Source organism: Phodopus roborovskii, unplaced genomic scaffold, assembly GCF_943737965.1.
Source record: "Phodopus roborovskii unplaced genomic scaffold, PHOROB, whole genome shotgun sequence".
Taxonomy (NCBI): domain Eukaryota; kingdom Metazoa; phylum Chordata; class Mammalia; order Rodentia; family Cricetidae; genus Phodopus; species Phodopus roborovskii.
In genome coordinates, this window is record NW_026125295.1 from 25,331,472 (window position 1) to 25,358,128 (window position 26,657).

The 26,657-nt window shown below is 38.2% G+C and overlaps 1 protein-coding gene across 2 annotated transcripts in view; it reads left to right on the top strand.

The window, feature by feature from the left end:
• Positions 1-26,657, top strand: part of Pls1 (plastin 1) — an 82,405-nt gene that overhangs the window by 46,672 nt on the left and 9,076 nt on the right. For both annotated transcript variants that reach the window (XM_051206983.1, XM_051206991.1), the window contains exons 3-12: positions 3,432-3,595; positions 5,129-5,258; positions 6,570-6,702; positions 8,532-8,613; positions 12,170-12,335; positions 12,416-12,558; positions 14,727-14,822; positions 15,502-15,697; positions 20,150-20,228; positions 24,334-24,448. In XM_051206983.1, coding sequence (XP_051062940.1) covers positions 3,432-3,595; positions 5,129-5,258; positions 6,570-6,702; positions 8,532-8,613; positions 12,170-12,335; positions 12,416-12,558; positions 14,727-14,822; positions 15,502-15,697; positions 20,150-20,228; positions 24,334-24,448 — 1,304 coding nt within the window. The remainder of the gene's footprint in view (positions 1-3,431; positions 3,596-5,128; positions 5,259-6,569; positions 6,703-8,531; positions 8,614-12,169; positions 12,336-12,415; positions 12,559-14,726; positions 14,823-15,501; positions 15,698-20,149; positions 20,229-24,333; positions 24,449-26,657) is intronic.

Genomic DNA, 26,657 nt, shown 5'->3' on the forward strand with positions numbered 1-26,657 from the left:
GCTTGCCAGTGCTTTCATTGATAGCCATCTGGGTTTTCTGGTTGTTTTGAATCGCATTGCTGTGAACACAGGTGCACACATATTTGCTCAGGTCCCACCATCAGTTCTGGTGTACTCCACATGCAGACTTACAGGGGCACCTTGCAGTCCCCCATTTAATTGTGTGGCGCACAGCTGACTGCTTTCATTGTGGGTGTGGCAGTTTTTATCCCCACCAACACGACACGAGTGTTCTCATCTCTGTTCATCTTCACCGGTACTTCTCTGTTGTTGTTTTATAGCAGGGTTACTAGCAGTATCTTGTTGTGGTTTTGCATTTCCCAAATAAGTACAGATGTTGAAATGTTTTTATGGTGACTTATATGCTTTCTCCAGAGAAATGTATATTCAAGCCCTTTGCTTATCTCAAGGTGTAGTCTTGTGTTTCCCACTAATGATTTCAGTCTGGGGCCTTATGCTAAGGTCTTTGCTCTGTTTTGAATTGAGTTTTGTTCAGGGTGCATGAGAATGAATCCACATTTTTTTTTTTTCTTTTTAATGTGGTGATGCCATTTTTCCCAGCAGGATCGTCTCTCCATATTTTTTTTTTTTTTTTTTTTTTTTTTTGTCAAAGATTGGATGACTATAGATGTATGAGTTTATTTTTGGGACCTATATTTCATTTTATTGGTCTGTTTTGTCTGTTTTGTGCCAGTACCATGCTGTTTTTGTTGCTATGGCTCTGTAGTCTAGTTTGGGATGCTATAAGGCATCCAGCATTGACCCTTCTATTTAGGGTTGATTTGGATATTAAGAGTCTTTGCTGTTCCCATATGAATTTTAAGATTTTTTTTTCTGGTTCTGTGAAGAATTTCCTTGGATTCTGATAGAGGTTGCATTGAGTATGTGGATTATTTTTAATAAATCAGTCATTTTTATAATATTAATCCTGCCATCCGTCTCTCCACCATCTAGTGTCTCCAGACTTGTTTTTTCATTGTTTCAAAGCTTTCATTATGGAGGTCTTTTGTCTCCTTACTTAGGTTTATTCCTAGGGTTTTGTTTCTGTTTTTAAAGCTGTTATGAGATAACCACTAGGTACATTTGGTCTATGGTGTAGGTTCACTCTGACTTTTTTTTTGTTGATTTTTGTTCAGATGATGTGCCTAAAGATGAATGGGGGTGTTAAGTCTCCTACTGTTATTGTATCAAGGCCTAATTGACTTGTTCTAGTGTTAGTGTCTGTGTTATGAAACTGGGAACCCCAGCATTCTATCTGTCTGTCTGTCTGTCCGTCCATCCATCCATCCATCCATCCATCTATGACTACATTCTTTTTCTCTTCTGAGTAACTTGGTTTGAAATCTACTTTATCAGATATTGAAGTAGCTATAGCTATGCCAGCTTGTATTTGATTGCTTCTGTGTTTGGTAGGTTGACGTCATCTTTTTTTAACTAATTAATTCATTAATTAATTAATTTTTAAAATTTTGCATGTTGGTCCCAGTCATGGTCATGGTCAGGGCACATGTGAGGGGGGGGGAGAGGGTAAGAGGGAGGGAGGAAAGGAGGGAGGGAGGGAACTGAGATTGACATCATCTTTTGTCTGTCTACCTGTCTGTGGATACTTTTTTGCCAGTGAGCTATGATCTTTGGAAATAGCAAATGATTGGATCTTATTTTTTAATACACACACACACACAGAGAGAGAGAGAGAGAGAGAGAGAGAGAGAGAGAGAGAGAGAGAGAGAGAGAGAGAGAAGAAGAGAGAAGAGAGAGAGAGAGAGAGAGAGAGAGAGAGAGAGAGAGAGAGAGAGAGAGAGAGAAGGGTCATTCTCTCTCCTTCGTCCCATTTGTTAATGTTTGACTATATAGTACTGTATCGACACTGTTATCCCCAGTTTTCTTCTGTTGGTTGAGTCTGTTGACAATGGGTGCTTTCCACTGTATTTTTATTTGATTCATGAAGTGTTATGGTTCAGAACTTCTGTTTATTTGGTGTCCCCCAACCGTTAATATTTTTGCTTTCTTTTCCTTGTTTCTGACATTTTAATCCAGTGGTTGATTTACTCATGGTCGATTAGCTTGGTTCTCAGTGTTGCTGTACTCTGGACTGACTCACTCCTTCCATCACCTGCTTGTTTATAATACTATTTGAGGTCAACGATCATTTTTATTAGTGAACTTAGGAGATCTTCATCCAGCATTACCTTATTTCAGTACCTTTGCATTCAGTAGTTGGGGAGTTATGACCTTTTGGGGAAGCCATGTTGTCTTGCTTTTTTATGTTTCTTTGTTGCTATGACACATGTGATAGTTTGAATATCTGTTCTCCTTTCTATTTGGGAATAATTTTTACTGAGTATCTTACTCCCAAGGGCTCATTCTCCAGTACTAGTCAGAGAAACTAATGTAGAGCATTGGGTGAAATTTAAAAAAACAAAAACTGTTTAAATGTGGAAACAATGTTACAGAGGGGAAGAGAAATGTGCAAAATGTAACAGTAAAGTACAATGAAAGAGGGTGGGGGAGTTGGGGGGCATTAGGGAAGGGGTGTGTGCTGGTACTCAGCTCTCATTCTCCTTTTATTCAGGTGGGACCTCAGTTTCTGGGCTGGGGCTGGCCACAGTTGGGATAGGTATTTCCTTTTCAGTTAAACCTTTACAGAAACACCTTCTAGACATACCCAGTGGTTCTGAATCTTCTCAGGTTGACACAAAGATGTGATTATGTGATGTAATGGTTAGCACTCTGGACTCTAAAAACTTAGCCATCAGAGATCCTGCAGGAAGTGACTCCTTGATGTGTTGCCAACTGTGCAGATTTGTTTTATATTATCTTTGTTCTGAGTCCAGAAGTGTTCCCAGTTTCCAGGGAACCCTGCAACCTGCCTAAGGCTATCTTGAACATCTAATCTCAAAATGTCATCAAACATGATTAAACATACATAATGATATGGTAATACATAACAAGCAATAAACGATAAATAAATAAACTGTCACCAGAAATAAAATATAAAGAAAAATGGCTGCGTATCTTTTCGGAGTAGAGCTCTGTTGATTACATATGTTTTATATGCCGCAGATAGATAAGTGTATAAGGAATATGGGGCCAGTAGATCCATTTTATAAATTTATCAGCATAAAATCTGATTGATTATTCCATCTTGACCTTGACTGATACTTTTCTTTTCATGTATATGTGACACTTCCCCAGGCTTATTTCTCTGAAATGTAGTCATTTGTTGAAATGGATTTTTCTGTAAATCCAAATAAATGTCTTCTTCTGTAAGTGGTCTTGGCCATTGTGTCTATCACAGCAATAGAGAAGCAACTAATCCATATGCACCCTGTATTGCTCAGGTGTAGGAAGAAAGGCTACTACCACTTATGAAACGAATTTTTAGAGCTCTGGATTTCCTGCATCTGACAGTTTACCATACATCTTTGCAGATATCGACAACAGTGGATATGTTAGTGACTATGAACTTCAGGATTTGTTTAAGGAGGCAAGCCTTCCTCTTCCTGGGTACAAAGTGCGCGAGATTGTGGAGAAAATTTTCGTGTTTACGGACAGCAACAAAGATGGCAAAATCAGTTTTGAAGAATTTGTCTCAGTAAGTAATCCAGTACTCTGCTACGTTGTTGATCATTGTTGCAAGTAGAATTTCAATAATGCTGTTGTTAGTTTTATTTTGACTTGGATGCAGACAGAGTTCAGACAAAACACTGGTTTTAAAAATGATGGTGATGGGGACTGGGAAGATGGCTCAGGGATTAAGAGCTCTTCCAGAGGTTTTGAGTTCAATTCCCTGCACTCCCATGGCAGCTCACATCTGTCTTTAACTCAAGTTTCAGGGGACCCAACACTAATGGCAAAAATACCAATGCACATAAAAATAAAAAGTAAAAGAATAATGTAAAGTGTTTAAAAAAGAAATAATGTTCTTAAAAAATAAAATGATGCTAATAACAGATATTACTGTGAAAATCATTTCCATAAATCACAGAGCAAAGCACATTGAATGGAAATCCGGTTCAGATAATAATCATTTATGCCCTAGAATTACTGTACTTAATTTGAGTATTATTGTCCATTAGCGTAATTGGATAAGTCTTTGTAAAATATACATTTTCTAGTTGTATATTCTTTATTAAATATGTGAGCTCTGGGCATTGTGAATAATGTGATGAGCAGAAAGAGATTGGTCCTTGCTTTTATGGTATGTACAGGTGGGGAAGGCCAGCTATGGTGAGAGCTGTGGTAGAACAGCACGGGTTCCATGAGCATTTAGGATGGATGGAGTTGAACTTGAAGGGGAGACTGGAGGACCCAGGGACTCAGGGAAGTGTCCTTCAGTTTGTGAAGATGAGCTGACATCTGAAGAAACAAGTTAAATAAGGAAGGGGAGGGTGCAAATAATGTGAGAAGCAGGGTAGAAATGGCAGTGTGTCCTGAGACCTTGTGGTATTAGAGATGCTGGGTCTCTCAAGCAGTCTACAAGATGATTAGTGTGGCTAGAGCTGATAAGGTAAGAAATGTAGCTGGAGACGGTAAGCACGAATCTGGTCTTGTAGGGCCATTTAGGATCTTTGTTTTTATCCTTCTGCAACAGGAAGTCACTGAAGTGGGAAGAATAAAGTGATATTAGATTTGCATAAAAAACTCATCACTGGTATTGCATGGAGAAATTATTTAATTTAGCTTTGCTGGTCTTTGTAGAGCCCAGTGAATAACTGGGAGAAGGAGTTTCTGTAAGCCTCTAGTATTTCCTACAAATGCTGACTTACTTACATGAGCATGTATTTATACTCAGGATGCTCAGACAGGAGGTCTGCCTCCATTAAAGTATCTTAAAATCACTATCATGTACTGATTTCTTGAGATGTAATATAAAAGACCTTCGCTGGTCAATAATATTTTCAGTGTGTTCAGTTTCAGCTCAGTTGTAACATGTTCCCATTGTTGGGTTACAAACATTAGTCCATTTTTGTATAAGTGATAAAATAGCAGAATTGTCTGTTTACACAAGTGTTAAGTATTAGGACACCCAATTCATATTTATGTTGGTGTCATTTTAAATAAATGCAAGCATTGAATGTCCTTCATGTTATTAGAATGTCTCAATTTTACTTATATTCCATTCCAGCTAATGCAAGAGTTAAAAAGCAAAGATATCAGCAAAACATTCCGGAAGATAATTAACAAAAGGGAAGGGATTACTGCTATTGGGGGAACTTCATCTATTTCCAGCGAGGGTACACAGCATTCCTACTCAGGTAATTGAATTTGGCCTTTTAATCACTGATTCATTTAGTACATGTCACATGTCATCCAGTCTAAGCTGCTGTTGTGATTCATACCATTATTTTATATACAGTGGAGGGAGAAAAAAAAGCTGCAGATGTATTACACTGTGACATCAGATTTAAATAAATCTCAAGTTTAGCATTGCCAATATGACAAACACCAGAATTACTGAAAAGCTCTGTGTTCCTACTTTATGTCAAATCAAAAGTACTGAAAACGAAACAGATGCTGTTTGTATTTCAGTTCTGGATGGGTTTAATTATGATGTCTGGCATAGTTGTAAAGGATTTTAGGGAGTGATCTCTGAGGATCAAATCTAGTGCCTTGTGCATACTTGGGAAGTACTGTACCGCTTAGCTGTACCAAGCTTTCTTCACCACTTTTGAGTGCGTTTCTAATCATGACGGCAGTCTTGACTTGTAGAGCTGATCTAGGAACAATGGAGAGGCTTATTATAAGCATTTTTTCCCATCTGTTTTCCAAGAGTGGAGATACTTGATTCTGCTTTTGATCCAGCAACTGAATAGAGGGTATGTTGCCTGATGTGTCCATTCTGATAGGATCACTGGGTCTTTTGCTCTTTATGAAAGCCAAAGTAATATTAATAATTTTAATAAGCCTTTTGCATATTAGGCAAGAGCTTTGCTCCAGAAACACATCAACTCGTGTGTGTGTGTGTGTGTGTGTGTGTGTGTGTGCGTGTGTGCGCGCGCATGCACGCACGCTCATATGTTTATATTAGTCCTGGGTTTCACTGTGACCTTTCCATCCACATGTATAATATATTTGGACCATATTGTTCCTCTCCCACTCTCATTGGCCACCTTCTTCCCAGTCCTAACTCAATACTTGTATAAGCCCCAGATCAGATCACAACAGTATTAATTTGTTTTAAGGGATGGAGTTTATTTCCATGAATTTTTTCTTACCCTTTTCTCTGATTTAAACATTCTATATGTAAGTGTGTGTGTTTGACCTCTTGTATGTCTCTAATTCATGTGATTTTAGAAACAGTTCGCATTTGGAAAGATTTTTTTTTTTTTTGAAACATCAAGCCATATGTATTTTATACGAACTTAAGGTGCATGTCTTCCCTTCTAATATGTTGAGTGAAAGTGCAATGACTCCCTCTTCCTTCATATATTACATCATTGAGAGTGTCTCAGTAGTGTTTTAATGGTGTTAGCTTGATAGTTTTTAATAGAAACGAGCAAGTACGTTCTTGTAGTGTGGTAAATGCTGTGAAGTTAAGTTTGCCAACTGAGATTTTCTGTTTTCAGATGAAGAAAAAGTAGCTTTTGTCAACTGGATAAACAAAGCTCTAGAGAATGACCCAGACTGTAGCCATCTTCTGCCCATGAACCCCAGTGATGACAGCCTGTTCAAATCGCTTGCAGATGGCATCCTTCTTTGGTGAGTTGAACATCTGCTCATAGGAGCTTCGTGCTTTCACATTCCTGAACACCGCAACTGGATGATCCTTTTTCTTTTGACTTAGTCATGATTGCCTAGAAATTTGAGTACCATATACTTTTCAGAGCTTCCCTTGTAATATACTATTTTATTTTATGGTGCCTTTTGTGTCTGTTGCCATGATCCTGCCAGGAAGTGTCTGAATCCTTCAATGCATTGCAAAATGGTGATGTAGTTTTTCTTTTCACTTCCCCAGAGAAGAGTACTTACTGGTGGGGGCAGGAGCCCGAGGAAACTTAGGAGGAAGATACTTCTTCATTAAGCCTAAATGAAGCAGTGTTCTTTTTTTCTGCCTTGTCTACACTGTAAACTTTCTAAGAGAGTGCATTTATCTTTGCATGTCTATCACATGTGTATAGTCACAGCACATGTTTTCTTTTGCGTGTGTATTTTGCTTGCATGAGTGTGTGCCCATGCTTGGTGCTTGCAGAGGTCAGAAGAAGATATCAGATTGTTATGAGTATGTTTTCCCGCTAGCCTGGTCCCACAGCTGCGCCAGCCCCAAATAACACACAGAGACGCTATATTAGATATAATGCTGTTGGCCATTTACTAGTTTCTTATCCACTAACTCTGTCTTAAATATTTCTATTTATTTCTATTTCTATTTCCATTTCTATTAATCTAAGTATTTCCATGTGGTCTCATCTTACTGGAGAGAGGGTCCAGACCTCTGTTCTCTTGGTCTTTCATCTTGAATCTCCTCCTCCCTCTCCCTGAAACCTCTTTGTCTCCTAGTCCCACCTATCTTGATTTCCTATTGGCCAATAGTGCTTTATTCATTAACCAATAAGAGAAACATATTACCGAATGACATCTCCCATCATCAGATCCCTGAAATTGCAGTTATACATGCTTGTGAACCACCTTGTGGGTGCTGGGAATTGAGCTCTGGTCCTCTGCCAGGCTAAGAACTGCTTTTAACTGATGAGCTATCTATTCATCACCAAGTGCCAGCAAAAATGTTTATACAATGCAGGTGTCTTTAAAATATTTTAATTAAAAAATATATAGTAGAAAATACATATCACAAATATGAATACCTCCTGTAGTAAACTTAGTACCTTGGCTTATTGTCTTCAGTGTGTGTTTTTTGTGTGTGTTGTGTATGTGTGTGTATGTGTGCATGTGAGAGAGAGAGAGAGAGAGAGAGAATTTACTTAAAAAGGAAACAAAATCCCCAAACCTACCCATAAGTATCTATAAAATATCCCTCAATTTGTAGAGAATGTCTGTCACTCAAATCTGTACTTTCCTATTTTAGTTTCCAAAGATAAAATGTATTCTGAAACATAGAGACAAGATCTGTAATATTTCCTTTTAAAATGTCTAAATTATTGAAGTCTTCAACTGAGGCTTGCTTCTGTTCCTTCACTTCTGAGACAACACAGTGTGTTGATTTCTGTGAAAGTTGGCTGTTTCAGAATTTGTCTACATTTCAGGTTGCTAATGTTAATGACCATTTGGTGAAGATTCAGATACAGAAAGCGCAGGTGGATGTAGAGAGAGGGCAGGTGTGCTTCAGGGCACATGCAGAAAGCACAGGTGGCTATAGAGAGAGGGCAGGCAGCTGCTGTAGAGAGGGCAGTTGTGCTTCAGGACCTAGACAATATCTTAGGTTTTCAAATGAAGCTGCTGACATGAATCGCAGCTCAATAAAATAGAAAGGCTTACTATTACTGTTGAAAGTAACTAATCTGACTGCTTGCCACAACGAATTAAAACATGTCTGGAAATTTTTATCTAAATGATCACTATTTTCTCCTCAGCAAAATGGTCAACTTATCGGAACCAGATACGATTGATGAAAGGGCCATCAATAAGAAGAAACTCACCCCATTCACGGTCTCTGTGAGTACTCTGCTGGTTATATGTGACTAGGCTAAAAAGTATCTAGTAGGGATGGGACGTTAAAATAATTTGCCACTTAAAATTTCTTTAAAACAATTTTCAGTGATGTGAGTTGAACACAGGGTCTTTTGCTTGTAAAGCAAGTGAGCTATAGCCCTGCCCCCCCCCTTTTTAAAGTTGGCTTTTTTTGTGTTGTTTTGATTTTTGAGACAGGGTTTCTCTGTATAGTGTCCCTGGCTGTCTGGAACTCTCTTTGTAGACCAGGCTGGCCTCCATGTGCCTCTGCCTCCCAAATACTGGGATTAAAACTGTACCACTATACCTGGCTAGCCCTGCCCCTTATTTATTAAATAAAAATTCAGCTTTATTTTACAATAAAATGGGATTTTACATAATTTGGGTAAGTTTCTTTATTAAAGTTAATTATATTCGGTTTATATTACAGTTCAGTTATTTTATTGATGATTATGCATTTGATGCCAGTGTTCACCCATTTTCTTTCCTTTCCTTTCCCCTCCCTCTTTCCTTTCCTCTTCCGCCTCCTCTCTTCTCCCTTCCATCCTTCTCCTTCCAACTCCTTTCTTTTTCTTTCACACTGAGGATTGCACACAAGGCACATGACATGCTAACCCAGTCAGAAGTTGTGGGTTAGAAGAGAGCACTGTGCAGTTAGGTCATGTCTTAGTAATTCCACAAGGTATTTATTTCTGTGCTAATTGTTCTTTAGGGCCTTATCAAAGCCTGAATTTATAGTTGCCAGTTTCCCCTTTCATGACTGCTAACATAATAATTAATATTCACTGAGTATTTCATTTAGAGCATATCACTGAGCTGATGGTGTACACTTCCAATCCCAGCACTGGAAGGCAGAGGCAGGGGGAACAGGAGTTAGGGGTCATCTACAGAATAAATTTGAGGAGAGCCTGGGCTGTAGGAGACTCAAAACAGAAAAAAAAAAAAAAAAAAAAAAAACAAACAATAAAAAACTACAAGCTACAAGAAATTTAACCTGTCTGTTACTGAAAAGTAAAAACCACCCCCACCAATTATAAAAACATAAACAAAAACAAAACAATTACAACAAGAACAACAAATCCAGTGCAGTTGTGGTGGTTTGAGTGAGAAAGACTCTCAGAGGCTCATCTATGAATGCTCAGTCACCGGAGAGGGAAGCTGTTTGCAAGGATTAGAAGGATTAGGAGGTGTGGACTTGCTAGAAGTATGTCACTGGGGGTGGGCTTTGAGGTTTCAAAAGTAAAAAAATAAAAGCTCATGCCAGGTCCAGGCCCAGCCCCCCCCCCTCTCTCTCTGCTGCCTTCAGACCAGATGTAAAGCTCTCAGCTACTACTCCAGTGCCACGCCTTTCTGCTTCCCACCATGATGGTTGTGTTGATATATCATTTATGATTTAATAAAGCCGATGAAGATCAGAAAAGCAAAGCAGCCAGCCACTAGCTCTTACCTCTATCTCAGGCTGAAAGGGCTGATCCTGCCCTCAGCATGGTTGGAGAATAAATCTCCGAGACTGAATGCTGAATGCCCAGCTGCCAATTTAGGTGTGGGATCCTAAGTGCTGAGATCTCCTTTGTGTGAGCTGTTTCTCTTTTAGACTGGTTCACTCTAATGTGACCCTGGGTGACCTTGAACTCACAGAGATCCATCGGCCTTTGTCTGCTGAATCCTGGGATGAAAAGTGTATATCACCACTGCCTGGCTCCATGGCTGTGGGTTAGCTTTGCATTTTGATCTCCAGTGGCTTTATTAGATCATAAACAATATATCACCACAGATGATCATGGACTAGCAGCCTCTGAAACTGTAAGCAAACCTCGATTAAATGCAGTTGTAAAAAGTTGTGACTCTTATTAATGAATACACTCAATTTAATGCTCTTGCATACTTCTTTGGAACATAGCTTCATGGTGTCAACAAATATGAAATGGGTTATGATAAGATTAAGTTTGTTGTAATCATTGCAAACCTAGTTCTTTCCCCTTGCTGATGCATTCTGGGGGAGTCACAAGTAGACAAACATTCTTTATACTCTAGAAGGAAAGGCTAGGAAACTGTTAGTGGTCAAGTCTAAATTTGCAGAGAGGATGTGTCCTGAAAATTGTATTGATTTGACTTTGGGTATTTAAAAGCATCTAAAGCTATTAAATGTTTTATAAGCCTCCTTAGCCCTTCCCCAGATTGGTTTGAAGTAATGGATTGTGAGGTTCTAAAGGTGCTGAAGGGTTTTCTTGCTTCGTTACTTGTACAGGTGTTGGGATTCTGAGGTAGAGTTTTGGCCTAGTATGAGTAAAGCCCAGTATTTAAACCCTAGCACTAAATAAAATAAAATAAAATAGTTCTTAACTGGAGGAGATATAAGAAGAAACAAGTAGGTATGTTAATATTGCATTGCATTGCCTAGTTTGTGTGAGTGGATCTGAGGATTGCTTTGTCTCTTTTGTTTGTTTGTTGCTTTGGTTTTTGAGACAGTATGCCATGTCACCCAGCAATTCTTGACCTTGCTTTGTAGCCACAGCTGGCCTTGAACTCTCTCTCCTCTTGCCTCTACCTCTCAAGTGTTAGATCGCAAGCATGATGTACCACCTTGCTTGGCTGGTGACATATAATATTTTAGAGAGATAGGAGTAAAGTTGGGAAAAATACAGAGTGTGTGTGGTGGTCTATTTTGTGTAAGATATTCAGAGATTAGGTGTGTTTGAGCAGAGTTTTAAAGCAACTGGCTACACTGGCAAGATGACTCAGTGGGTACAGTTGCCTGCTGCCGAGCCTGACTATCTGAATTTGATCTTCCACATAGTGGAAGGAGAGGACTGCCTCAAAGTCAAAGGTCCTGTACAGTTTGAGTAGAGAGAGCAAGAGAGTAACTGAGCAAGGGAAAAGGAGAGAATGTGAGTAATGGTAGTGACAGGACACATATGGAAGGTCTTAAACTTCATGAATAGCCTTGATCTATATTTCCATAGGCCAACTGATGCTGGAGCTCTACTGGCAACAAGTTGGGCAGGGGAAGCATGAGACTGGTCATTCAGAGTTAGGAAACTACCAAAGAAAGGCATGTTTCAGAGGTAAATACCTCTGACATTGGTAGAAATTGGTGACTGGCTGTGGAAGGCAAAGCAAAGACCCAGCTTGGGCTTCTGGGTTGGGTAGAAAGAAAGCAAGACAAAAGCTTTCACCCAGCAACTGAGACAGTGAGAACTGACATTATGAGGGACGATGGGAAGGATGGCAAGAAGAGCTGAGTATTCTGGACATGCCAGGTTTGAGATGCTGTAAGAACACCCAGCAGATATAACCAAGAGGATATACAACCATAGAGCTTGAAGTGGGTGCTTGCTGGGGGTGTGGACGAAAGATGGAAATCCAACACTCATTAGCCTATCTAGATGATAGTTAACCATGCGCGTTTCACTAGTAGTAGTTTAGTTTTGTAAATATTATGTTTAAAAATCTGAAAATTTTCAATCAGTTGTTACAAACAACTTTGTGGATAAGACTTTAGAAATATTTTCTCACCTGTGTATTTCTTTCGGCAATTCAGGAAAATCTGAATCTAGCCCTGAATTCCGCCTCGGCCATTGGGTGCACCGTGGTCAACATTGGTGCACAGGATCTGAAAGAAGGAAAGCCACACTTGGTCCTGGGGCTTCTCTGGCAGATCATCAAAGTTGGTCTTTTTGCTGATATTGAGCTTTCTAGGAATGAAGGTAAGCTCATCAGATACATTGCTCTTCATGTGTGGATAGCCCGTGAAGGAAGAGCTGACATCTCCGTGTTTCCCTCTTAGCTTTGATTGCCTTGCTGAAGGAAGGGGAGGACCTGGAGGAGTTGATGAAGCTTTCTCCTGAGGAGTTGCTGCTACGCTGGGTGAACTACCATCTGACCAATGCAGGATGGCGTACCATCAGCAACTTCAGCCAGGACATTAAGGTTTAGATTTTTGAAAAATTATATTATTCTTCATATAATTGTTACTGTTATTTTGGTGGGGGAGCATATGTCATAATATGTGTGTGGTAGCCAGAAGACGAACTGTGGGAGCTGATTCTCTCCTACTAACTACCAGGTGGGTCCTGCAGATGGAACTCGGGACACCAGGCTTCCACAGCAAGCGCATGACCCACCAAGCCATCTCACTGGCTCAGAGTTTAGATTTTAACATTCAATTTTTTTTTTTTACAGTGAACTAAGAGTGTAGGCTACAAGAAGTATAGGGGGTTCAGACTTAAATTTGAATTCACAAAGGTACTGGGGACAAAAAATGAGGGTTTATCTTTTCCTGCCTGAGTTGAATGCTACTAATTATATTCATTATATTCACAAACACCTTTTAAAATAATAAGCTGATTTATTGACTTTTAAAATAAGACAACTGACTGTGAGATAAAAGGGATATTAACTTTAACAGATTAAAGCATTTTCCCCTGTCACTGGCCCGCTAAATTATAAGGAACTAAGAATTATTGCATCTGTTTGCTGGATTGGAGTCCCATGGATTCAACACTCTTCTCCCATTTTGCTAATGATCAGCAAATAGAAAATCAAGTTGTCTGAGGTCATGGGGAATCTGTTGACTATGGGGATCTTATGGTATGTCTCCTAACCTTGGAAACACTGTCTTCTCTACTGGAGAGCCTTATCAAGGAACTATAACATCTACTTCCACTTAGTAGTAACTTTCCAAGTTCACTACTGCCATAAGCAATGCCAAAATGGGTCCCTGTGACTTTTCTTCTCTGTGGTTTATTTTTTCCAGAATAATCTGGAAAAATAATAGTGCTGCCTTTCATTCATATTTCCTCTTTAAATACAATGCCTTCAGTCACATTTTGCCACAATGGTGATATAGTTTTCTCAGTTTTCAGGTATTAACTACTGTTTTAAAAGCTTATTAGTCTGAATCTCCTTAAAATTCAGTTTGGTTCATTCAGATATTAAGAATCTCCTGACAGTACACCAGGTATTCTGATGTAAAGGATGGCATTTGAAAAGTTTATCAATTAGACCTGGCAAACTATGTAAAATTTTCTAGCTTAAAACAATGACTTAGGGGCTATGGTGGTGCACATCTTTAATCCCCCTCCGCTTGGGAGGCAGAGACAGGTGGACCTCTGTGAGTTCGAGGCCAGCCTGGTTACAGAGTGACTTTCAGGACATCCAAGGCTACACAGAGAGACTCCCTTGAAAAATAAAACCAAACCAGACCAAACCAAACCAAAACAAACAGTGACTTAGTGTTTTTCATAATTTTGTGTACTGATAATTGTCGATAGTTCTTTCCTACATTTCTCTTCTGGGATCAGTTGTCAGTTTGGCTGATCTGAAAGGTACACAAAGGCATTGGTCACGTGTCTCCTCTGCCAGGCCTTTCCATGTGGCTAGATTCAGCTTCCTCATACTCTGAGAATATCAGAGAGTTGGGTATTTTAGGTAGGTGAACTTCAAGAGGGATGAGCCAGGAGCTCCTTGGGATTTGGATCTTGAAATCCCCAGAACATTCAGAGTATTGTTTGGTCAGAGTAAACAGCCAGGGCAGCCTAAATAATCGGGGAGGGAAAAAGCCTTGGCTTCCTGCTGGGAAGAGCTACATGTATGCTTGGAGAAAAAATAGAGCAGGAGAAAAAATAGAGCAGCCATACTTGGAGATGACTACATTAGGTAATGTAATTTAATGAGATCACAGTTTATATATAGAGATGGAAAAGCGTGCAGTATAATGTGTGTGTGTGGGTGTGTGGGTGGGTGGGTGTGTGGGTGGGTGTTGGGTGGGGGCAGTTCATTCATGAGAGGCCAGTGAAGCCTTCCCAGAGTAAATGTTTGGCTTAAGCCTACCCTACATGACATTGATGCTTGGTGATGTAAATGCATGAAAATGTAAGGGGAGGGACTTCCAAGTATAGGCCAAGCATTGCTAGAAGCTCCAGGTGTAGGGTGTAAGAGCGCATTGTTAGAAGCCTGAAGTATAAAGTAGTGTTGTGTATTCAGGAACTGGGTAATGGTGCACTAGGTTGTTTAATACACCATTTTGTTTGAGATGAGAACACTTTTTCTCCTAAAATTATTTTTACTAATGCTGCCATTTTCTCCTTTTCTTGAAGGATTCAAAGGCCTATTTTCATCTGCTTAATCAAATTGCTCCTAAAGGTGATCGAGATGGTGGACCTGCCATTGATATTGATCTTTCAGGATTTAATGTAAGTGATTTTTTAAAAACTAGTAATACTGTAGTAATAGTACATGTGATATAATTATCATTTTTGAGTGTATAGTTCAGTGGCAGTCAGTACACCCATAGTTCTTTGTAACCGTCATTACTGTCTCTCAAGAGCATTTTCCATCCGTCAGTAACCATTAACTCCCCCAACTCCTGGCGACTCTGTGATTCTCCTTTCCAACTCTGAGTCTGAATAGTGAGTGCAGGGAAATTGATAGCATAACACACACACTCTCTCTCCTCCTCTACCTGTTCATCCTCCCCACCTTCCCCCTCCATCCTCTTTCTGCCTCTGTGTTCCATGTAAGTTCCTGGTACCTTAAGAGGCCAGAAGAGGGCATCTGTTACCCTGTAACTGGAGTTACAGATAGTAGTGAACTTCCATGTAGGTGATGTGAACTGAATACAGGTCCTGTAGAAGAACAGCTGGTGCTCTTAACCTCTGAGCCATCTCTCTAGCCCTCCAAGAGACTTTAAAATATTTAAAATAAATGGGAGGTTGATTTGTGATTCTTTCACATTCTGCTATTATTTGATGCATTTGTGGAACTGTAATTGCTTGTAAATATTATATATTTGTGTGTGTGTGTGTGTAAGTGTAAATAATTATGTCAGTAAAAGTTTGATATTGACCATTTTTGTTTTATTTGCTTTTTTAGGAGAAAAACGACCTGAAGCGTGCTGGATTCATGCTTCAGGAAGCCGATAAGCTTGGCTGCAGACAGTTTGTTACCCCTGCAGATGTGGTTTCAGGAAACCCCAAGCTAAATCTAGCCTTTGTAGCAAATCTCTTTAACACATACCCATGCCTACACAAGCCTGATAACAATGATATTGATATCAATTTATTGGAAGGTATGTTCTTTCTGCCTTGAGTTGATTTACTGTTTTTCTTTCTGTGGTATTGTCCTACTTAACTGTCCTGGGTAGGGGACTCTGGTAGGAGACATGTTTGTGTGTGTGTGTGTGTGTGAGAGAGAGAGAGAGAGAGAGAGAGAGAGAGAGAGAGAGAGAGAGAGAGAGGGGGGAGAGAGAGAGAGAGAGAGAATGAGAGAGAGAGCATGTGCAGTCACAGAAAGTTCAAATTACAGGGTGTGATTGCTGGGTATTATTATAAGAAAATGCTGAGTAGCTTTTAGTTACCTGCCAATCTCTCCAGAAGAGTTAAGTAAAAACTATCAGACACTTAAAGATGCTCATAAATGATCCCATAACATAACTCTGCCATCAATGTAGAGAATGAATTTATCTATTAGAAAAAGTAACATTTGATAGCATTTTGCCTTTGAAAGCAAGTTTGACTTCATTATTGCTCTTTTTAATGTTTTTAGAATGTATGAAAAAATTATCATTACTTATTGTATGTAGGTAATTGTTATCTGTCTCATAATATAATACTTTCCTGTTTTGCTTCATGAAATGCAGATTTGACCCCTCCTAATGTAGGTACTGTATTTAGTACTTTTCTATATTCTATAAATATATTCATTCTGAATTTTCCTTTTATTAGTGGCACTTATTCTTTCCCTCTGGGTTGATACTTATTGTTTTGCATTTTCATGCTCTGTTGTCTTAATGCACCTATAGAATGAATGACTACAAGCAAGAAATGCAAATGAAATTTATTTAGTAGAGCTAGGCTTTGATTATGTACACTCTATCTAATTTGCCTTCTATAATGATGGGATATTGTGGTAAACATATTAGAAACGAGTTTTGACAATTAGAGTTCATGATTTGATGTAAAGTCTTTATCTCTCTCCTATGTCAAATCTTATTTTTTTTTATCATAAGTGCCTTTGAAAGGATTTATAGTTTACAACATAATTTGTTTCATATTATTTATGTTGCATATTCTAAATGTCATTGAAGTTTACAATATATTAATTGTCTTAATGGCAAAAAACAAAACAAAACAAAACAAAACATTCTCAGTAACCAGTTCTTTGTCCTTGTCATTGTGGCCTGGACTCTCTTCCGCTTTCTCCCATTTTCACACCCTCACCCACGTGAGCACGATTAATATTGAAAAGATGAGTAAAAACAGCGGCAGCCTTGCTAGCTGTCAGAGGGGGAGACAATCCTAAAGCCTACTTGTCTGGCTTTGGGAAAAGGGGGAATTTAATGTTGGAGTGTGCCCTCCTTGCAGCCTGTTCTTGCTGTCTTCCCCAGTGAGACAGAATGAGGAGTCACCTTCATCATCTTTTGCCTTGGGCTACCAAAGCTAGAGTTCCAATGTCCTACCACTTCGTGATTACAGTATCACAACTACTAAAATTTCAGATCAAAGGTACTTTTAGTTATGTAATTAACCTAATCCATTCACGTTTTAAGCAAAGAAAAAATTAGGGTTAAAAAAAAACAGAACTGAAAAAATTAGGGTTTAAAAAAAAAACCCCAGAACTTTAAAAATTAAGGCAAAAAGGAAGATTATTATTATTTTTTTTTCTGAGTCTGGGAAATTTCAGAACCCCTGTGTCTTACAACAGAAGGCATTGTTTAGAGTGGCATGTTTAAAACAATCTGCTTTTTATAGTTACTGAGTTCTTTGCTAAATACCTTTCCCAGCTTGCTTGCCCTTCTCTGTCACGTGTGGGTTCCTTTGCTAGTGCTCAGCATGCTTTGAGAGTTTTCAGTGTGAGCACGGTTGCTACGGATTTCCTCTGGTATTCCCTCTGCTTGTTGGGATGCTGTGGGAAATATGTACCAGTCGTCTTTACTTAGAACATATGTATGTCCTGACATGGCTGCCAAAGGTGGCTGTCATTGGATTATTTTCCCCTGTAAATTTGTTATTTTATGGATCCTTGTGAAATTTTAGCTTTGAACTTACCACACCCCAAATTCATATATTAGTATGTCTCATTGGCAGAGAATTCCGCCTAGAAGGAACTAATGAAATTTAAAAGCCCAGTTAACACATGCTAAGCCTTCATGTCAAATTGTGCCAAACACGAACACTGCATACAGAGAGACTATCTGTGAATTTGTCTGTGGTGATAGGAAATAAATAAACCGTAAAATTAGAAAGACTTTGTTCAAATCATGGTTCCACCATTTTCATACCTGAGTCCCAGCTGTGAGCCTTGGTTTTCATGTATATAGCACACAAGTAATAATATTTACTCCGAAGAGTCCCAGAAGAGGTTTGACATGATCATTAGTGAATAGCATTCCATGGACAGTATGGTACATTCAGTGAGTGTGGAGTACGTTATTTCTCTTTCTGTCTTCCTAATAAGGTAGTTTAAAAATATACTTATTTTATTAAAACTTTTGCCAATTTGACTTGCAAATTAAAAATATTTTTAGTGCTATCCAGTAGTTAGAAATTAAGATTCTTAGTCACACGTTGCTTTAGTTGTCTACAATGGAAAGGCATTTTTTAGTCTGCAATACATATGTTTTTGAAATGCTTTTTTTGGCTCCTGCACAAATGCATAGTGCTTCTAGCTGTGAGCATCTACGTACTAAGATGATTTAAGTGGCACTCAGTAAATAAATGCTCATGTAGAAAATCTATTTTACTTTTCATGTGTTAAAAACCAAATAGCACAATTAGTTGAGAACAGAAAAAAAATGCAAATCTTCAAAACTTAAAACAGTTTCCAAACTTTTACATGTAAGTTTAATGTCTTTTCAAATAACTGTTGTATCAACAGTCTCAATAGACTTTGAATATCTTAGTCAAAATTGTGACACCCATCTTTCGTAATTTAAAAGCTTAATTTGCATTTTCCTAGATAGAAACAGTGTAAACATTTCCTAATTACTGAGGGGTGGGGGTGGTGGTGGTGTATCTTCTTGATATGGTATCAGTAAATTAAAGAAGCAAAGGCAATCCAAGTCACATTTGTCAAGCAGTGAACGTAATGTGCTTATGTTGGAAGCAGTTCAGGGATTTAATTTGCACCACTAGTTTGAATTGGCTCTTTAAATAAAAAGTTTTCCATGTAGATTGTTTAGTATAAAGTAGTGTAGTAGATATGACAAACTGATCAGTTACTTTTTGAAATTAGAGGGCATAGAATGTAAGCAAGAAATTATTTGGTTAATAAAGCTAGAATTGTATAGGTAACTTAGGTAATAGCATTGAAAATCTACATGGAAATAGGGTGAGCAGTTTATTTACTGAATATATGATGGGAAAATAGAATCATTTAGATTGTACAAGGCTTTGGCTCTTTGTGGATATTTAGGTTCCTACTCTCTGTGGCAATTAATTTGAAGTTGACTGTAGACATGACTAAGAATGAATCCTGGAGTCTAGGTGGTTATAGATTTCTATGCCAAATGGCACTGTAATTCTCTCATGGACCTAAGTCTGGTGTGGCCTATGTTGGCCTGTGCATTAGAAATGGTGAGAAGTATAAATGTATTAAGAAGTATAAAGGTTTTAACTTTAGGGAGTTGGTGATAAGATACAATCTAAGTTATTTTATTGTGCCCCTCCCCCACCCTGCTTTGTCAAAGAGTAAGACGTGATGTAGTCAGTTAGAACCATTTGCTGTCAGTAAGTTCAGTAAGGCAGATGAGGTGGGAGAGCTCACGTCTCTCCCTGAATTGTACATGCCATACTCATGTTTTATTTTTTCTTTGTTCGTTTTGTTTTGCTTGTTTTTAAACAGATAATGTATAATCAGGGAGACAGGTTAAGCAGAATTACCCATTGAGTTATCCCCTTGAGATGATTTTGGGGGCCGAGTAACTTACAGTGATGAAATGTATCTCAGAATAAAATGAAATGCTGTTGGTGGTCCGTGTTCCTCTTAAATTTTCAACAGTAGTAATCCAAAGTCACTCAGAAAGCTGGAAAATGTTGATACTCCTCACTGCATGTTTTTTACATCTCCTGAAATCTTCTCTCCCCTTCATTATTTGTAAAGTTTAGATTTGTGTGCCCAGAAAGGTTCCTGTCTAACCATAATCTGCTCAAATGTAGGAATACTGCATTTGAGGAAAGTAGAATTTTCTAGTCTGTTTACTATGTTGTCTGTTACCTTGCTCACCACTAAAAGACTGGCCAAACCAGGTTGTAATGTTATGCTACTCAAATTGCATTTATACTGTCTGTTGCGTCCCTGAACAGAAAAACCCATGGCTCAGTAGTAGTTCACAGACCTCCATCAAGGGGATCTAGATGGAGAGAGGACAAATGGAGGCTTCCTAGGTAGTTGGGATGAGAAATACTTTCCCCTTAAAGAAATTATATCAGACAAAGTGGCCAGTTTATCCTAACAGGATTCGTTAAGCACAGTTCTTATTTATTTGGCCTGAATCATCAGTGTGGGCTTTCGTCTACCCTAGGGGAGAGCAAGGAAGAGAGGACATTTCGGAACTGGATGAATTCACTGGGGGTCAACCCATACATCAACCATTTGTACAGGTAAAATAGCTGACTCTGTTTCAGCCTTACTGTCATGGTCTAACTTAAGTTTCCCCTCTAGGTATGTTGACATGAGGATGTTTTCTCAAACTACAAGAATTTAGCCAACATTTGGAATGCATTTTTGTTTTTGTTTTGTTTGGTTGTTTGGTTGGGATTTTTTTGAGAGTTATATAAAAAGACAATGTGATAACAATAATATTTAATTATGTTATAATGAGTAAATGTCTGTGTTTTGTAGTTGATCATGAAAATAAGAAATTAATTCAGCACTAAGGATTAGAATAACAGTAGTATCTAATTGTCCTCATCTATGTATCATTATTTTTCACCATAACATAGTTTTTCATTTATTTATATCATTATTTATACTATCATTTTCACTTATGATTTTCCTTATTTGTAGAAATAACTCCTTTTCCTGGGTGATAATTTTTAAAATTCATTTTCCTTTTCCCAAAAACGTACCATTCTACTTTGCTGTTACTCACCGCCACTGCCACTCCATCCTCGTCCCACTTTTGCTAGTTGAGTTCATTGCCTGCAGATCCTTCTTTTAGCTCTTTTCCTCCTTTTCCACCATCCCTTTTCTGTGTTCATGTGCTACACATGCATCCATGTGTGGGTTTAAGTCTAGAGCCCACATCTGAGAGACTCATGTCTGACGTACTTCATGTAACACAAAAGTCTCCACTTTCACCTACTTTCCCATGTGTGCCCTAATGCCATGCAAGGTGATCTTTTACTTTTTGTTGTTATACTGAGGATTAGGCTTAGGGCTTTGTACGTGAGTGGTGAACATTTTACCACTGAGTTACATCCCTAACCCCGAATGTCCCAATTTTATTATTCTTTAATGTTGAATAAAATTACACTATGTGTATGGATCATATGTACCTTATTCATCCCTCTGTTGATAGACATGTGGGCTGGTTCATATCTTAGATATTATGAAATATGCAGCAAGTATATCTATGGATCCTTTGAGTATACACTCAGGAATGGCATAATGAGGTAATATAGTAACTCTAATTTTGTTTTGTGCACATTAATAGGGCTACAAAAAATAGTTATTATTTCCTGTGCTCTGTGCTAGTAGTAATCATGTATCTATTTGGGCATGAGCAAGAGAAAAATGTTTCTTTTTGATTTATTATAGAATATAGACTTGATGGGGGCTGAAGAGATGGCTCAGAGGTTAAGAATATAGCCTAGACAACAATGCAGGATAAACTATTCTACTTCAGCATTTTTAATAAAAGAGTCTACTAAATCTATCAACAGTTTCCATACCAACAACATATCTTCAAGAAGGAACTGAATAAATAAATTAAGATTCATTTTTAGCAGAAAAACTTTGTTCACTATGGATTTCTTTTCAATTATATTTTATATTGTTATATATTGGTGTGCATACATACCATGGTGTGCATATGGAAGTCATAGGATAACTTTTTAGAATCAGTTATCTTCATCTGTCTTGACTTGTAGACTTGTAGACTAAACCCAAGTCATCAGGCTTGCACGGCAAGCCCTTTTACCTACAGTCAACTTGCTGGTCCTAGCTAAGGATATCTGTTCCTTGCTATTTATTAAAATATTAATTAAAATTGAAACCAGCATTGTCTTATTTTAATAACTATTATTTTAATAGACATTTAAAAACAAAACTCTTTAGTTTCTAGCTGGATGAAAAGATGTATTGCAATTAGACTAGAGCTTTTGTTATAGGAGCAGGTCAGGTAATACTACAGCATTGGCGAGAGATATGATTAGATGTTCATGAATTCATTTGAAAGGATGTATATAGTATGTTATTGAGAATAAACCAGCAACAGGTCTAAGTATGATCTAGTTTAGTTTCAAATTGACTACATATAAATTTGTAAGTGAATTCTTAATGTCTTGAGAAGTATATATTATACAAGTCTAAGTAGTAGGAATAGAGAATATCATTTTAATATGGTCAGTCTTATTTTCTAACAGTGGACATGTATTTCCTTATCATTAATGGTTAAATATTTTAAAAAAATGAGATGTATTTATTTTTATTTTATGAGTATGGGTGTTTTGCCTGCCTGTTTGTCTGGGTACTGTGTGTGTGCAGTGCCTATAGAGGCCAGGAGGTGGGCCAGCCAGTGTAGGTGATTCAAAAACCAAGGTAGACAGCTCTTGAGAAACAGCACCTAATCTTGTCCTCTGGTGGTCATGTGTACATAAAAATGTACGCATCTCCCACATAACACACACATACACACGTTAAAAAGGATTAAGATTTGTTGAGAGTCAAGGTAACTTTTATAAATGCTGAGAACACAAAAGTTCTCAATGGATGAAAGTTAAAAAGATATTTGATTATTATTATGATGTCTTTGAAATATTAGTAAAGGCATCAAGGCATATGCAATTTTTTTCTTGAGAAAGATAGTTTACTTTCAGAAGATCTTCAAGTAACAATCTTAAAGGAAGCCCTTGGAGATAGAAAAACAGTAGGCAATAGCATGTGTCTGTGAATTTGGGTGCTAACCCACCCTTAGCACTCAGTTTCCCACCTATTATATACTCAGTTGATGCCAAACCAACTAGATTGACAGTAACAGTAATTTTTAGCTAAATATTCTTTTCTTTAAATAAGCTGTTAAATATACTTTCAGAACTATTAGTCCTAGAACTTTTCTCCCACCATTTGGTTCTGGAATTTATTGTGAATGTCCTGGAAATTATTCATCTGTCTGAGTCTTGGGTTTCTAATGTGCAGAACATGAGTAATAATAATAATAGCATAGTAAATAATAGGAGGGTAAATGCACTTAAAGTAAAAAAAGAAAGAAAAGGAGAAAAAGAAATAGGTGAAATCCCAGAACTTACATGGTGACTTTAGTGATCTCTTTTTTTGCAGACTAAATGTGCATGTGCTTTCAGCTTGCCCATTCAGATCTTAATTAACCAAATGTACATTAGATGTCTCCATCGCTTAGTACAGAACCTGACTTCATTCATTCACGGCTGTATGGTGTGTGCCCAGAGAAGGAAGAGTAACTCTGATATGAACTATAGCAGAACACAGCCAGTGAATAAGCTATGGAGGGGAAAAGCCAGGCATTCCTTCCCAGAACTGCTTGCTGCACTGATAACTGCTTTTTCCTTCACATCTAGAGCCGACAACAGACTGGACAGACTTTAAGCTTCTTGGAGAATGTATTTTCTGAATCCAGAGTAAAAGTGTTTTTAGTATTCTTACATTCAGAACTCCTACTTCCTTATAAAATCCTTCCTCTTAATTTTTATTGTTGAACAGGAACAGCTACCCACCGAATAGCTACAATTTTCCTATAACTATTTTTAAAGTTTTGAAAAATCATAATATGTAACACACGAACTCATTCTATTATATGAGTCTCAAACAATGTAAGTGTATAGAATAAAATAAAATGTACAATTCCTCCTTGTTCCCTCTCATATTCTGTTTTTCCTGCTCACAAATGATTGCTCTTAGCAGTCCTTACATATGTAAAAAAACTTTGACTGAGATCAAACCATGAGTGTCCAGCCACTTGCTCTTAAATACTCAATGTGTCTTAAAGAACTTTCTATATCAGTATTTCAGACCAAATTTAACATATCGGAGGGCAACCCCAGAGTTCATAGTAAGGATAGTTGACTCAGTAGTCTTTCTAACACTGGACGTTTGTTTTCAAATATATAAATACAGTGGTAATAAAAACCTTTGTATGTACCGGGCGGTGTTGGTGCACGCCTTTAATCCCAGTACTCGGGAGGCAGAGGCAGGTGGATCTCAGTGAGTTTGAGGCCAGCCTGGTCTACAAAGCTGCACAGAGAAACCCTGTCTCAAAAAACAAACAACAACAACAAAAAACCAAGAACCTTTGTAAGTGTGCATGTATACAAGTATGTGTATATATGTACAAATGCCTTGTAAACATGAAAAGGTTGGACAGACTCTCAGGTTGGAAGTTTGAGGTCAAATGAAATGCCTTGCCATTATAAGCTTTAAATGACTGTTTTAAAGACAGGTGTCCATCTGCAGTGTAATGGTAGTAACTGACATTTTCCCCTTCTAATGAGCATTTCCTTCCTGTTTTAGTGACCTTGCAGATGCCCTGGTGATCTTTCAGCTCTATGAGATGATCCGTGTGCCAGTGAACTGGAGCCAAGTCAACAAGCCCCCTTACCCTGCCCTTGGAGGGAACATGAAGAAGGTGACTAGAATGACTATGGCTTTCTGTTATGACTTAAATCCAAGGGTTTAGTTTTATATGTATTGGTGTGTGGTTTATGCCTATAGATTCATTTCAACTCAGTGTGCTAAGTGTGATGGGTTCTTTGTGAGCTTGGTTATTAAGTGTTTGGAAAGATGAAGGCAGTCCTTCCAGGCAGACACTTCATTACACTGTTTTCATCTTTAACAAGTTATGGTACTTCTGTTATTGAGATGCACCCTGAGTGCCCTCTTCTGCTGTAATTGCCACGACTTGCTAAATCTTAACTGCTTGCTTGTTCATTTATTCATCAGATGTATTCTGATTTCTTATTACTTGCACAGTGTAGAACATGATAAGAAAAACTCACAAGCCATGGAGCTGCTCTTAGGAAAGGCTACAGAAATGATGGTGATAAGATATGTATACCGGCGACTGAGCGAAATGGGTTCTGTGGGTTTTAAAGAGAAAAGGGCCACAAGTTATCCTATCCAAGTGGCTTCGTGCATGAGTTTGTATTTGAGTCAGAATCTAGAAAATGGGTGAATTTTCTCACAGGGAACCTGGAAGAGAGGCGGAGGGGGAAGGAAATGGATAGTGCTGGGGAAGTATGTTGCAGAGAAATGAAACGTTAGGAAAAGTGTTCATTTTTATGACACTTCTAGAATCTAGAATATATAACAAGAACACTTAATAAAATCCTTTGACCTTATAATTCCAGTTTATTAATCTCCTGAAAAACTAGGAAGTCAGGCTGGAAAGATGGCGGAGTTGTGAAAGTGCTTGCTGTGCAACATAAGGACCTGAATTCAGTCCCCAGAACCTATGTCAAAAGTTGGGTGTAAAGCCAGCGTTGGTGGCGCACGCCTTTAATCCTAGCACTCGGGAGGCAGAGGCAGGCGGATCTGTGAGTTTGAGGCTAGCCTGAATTCCAAGGAATTCAGAGAAACCCTGTCTTGAAAAACCAAAAAAAAAAAAAAAAAAAAAAAAAAAAGGCTAGGTGTGGTGCTGCATACCAGATTTCAAACCAGGTGTTACTCCAGACCCCACCCTCTCCTGTACATGAGCACTAATTTGTGGTTTTCTATTCATTGCTGGTTGTGTCAGCATCAGCTTGAACTCTACACTAACAACCTCATCTCCTTTCTTATCATCCTCTCTCCTAAGACTTTGTCTTTATTGAAACACATTTTGCACAGAAGCCATGACTGTAGTTAATTGGGAAAGTTTCCCCTTCATCCTCACTGTTCCTTCTTATTTCTACTAATTATGCTTATTTCTAACAAATATGCTAAGCAGGGATAATTAACTATGGGAACTAGAATTGTTTTAGTTTTTAGTTAAAAAATTATATTGGGAGAAAGAGAGAGAGAGAGAGAGAGCATCTCTAGTTCAACTGTTTTGAATGGAGTCTTGACTAACTTGGAAAAGAAAACTAAGAGAAACCAATTATACTATTTTTCGGAATTAGTATTTATCCATTCCAACCTGTATTTAGTAAACATCCCCTTTCTCTACTTGTGTGAAAAGATTTTAAGACCCGAGGCTGGAAAGATAGCCTAGCATTTAAGAGCATTGACTGTTCTTTCAGAGGACCTGGGTTCAATTCCCACATCATGCTGGCGCACAAAAATATGTAATTCTAGTTTAAGAAAATCCCATGTACTCTTCTGGCTTCTGCAGACACTACACGAATGTGGCAAAACCCCAAAATACTAAAATAAAAAAAGGAAGAGAGAAAAAAAAAAGAGTTTACAATTTCATCAGAGCAGAAATACCTCAGGGGATTGGGGGTAGGAGACTGCAATGACAGCTTAGTGGGTAAAAGTCCTTTTTACAAGTGTTAAGACCTGAGTTCAAATCCCAAGAATTCCATAAAGATTGGACATGTAGCATCAGTGTTCCTATAGGGAAGTGAAGGGGGAGGCAGGCAATCACCTAAAGCTTTGGGTTATGCAACAGAATAGTGGGGTGGAGTGAGGACTGATGTCTGAGGTTGCCCTCTAGCCTCCACATTAGTGCTGTGGCATGCATATGTCATATTTACATACACCTGCACATGCATACATAGACACAGCTATAAACAAACACACAGAGAGAAAAAAGGCAGAAAAAATACATGTATCACCAGATGATGAATGATAAATGCCTCTGTAGAGACTAGACCAAACCAAACATTTTAGAAAGGATCTAACTGGGTTTCTATGAC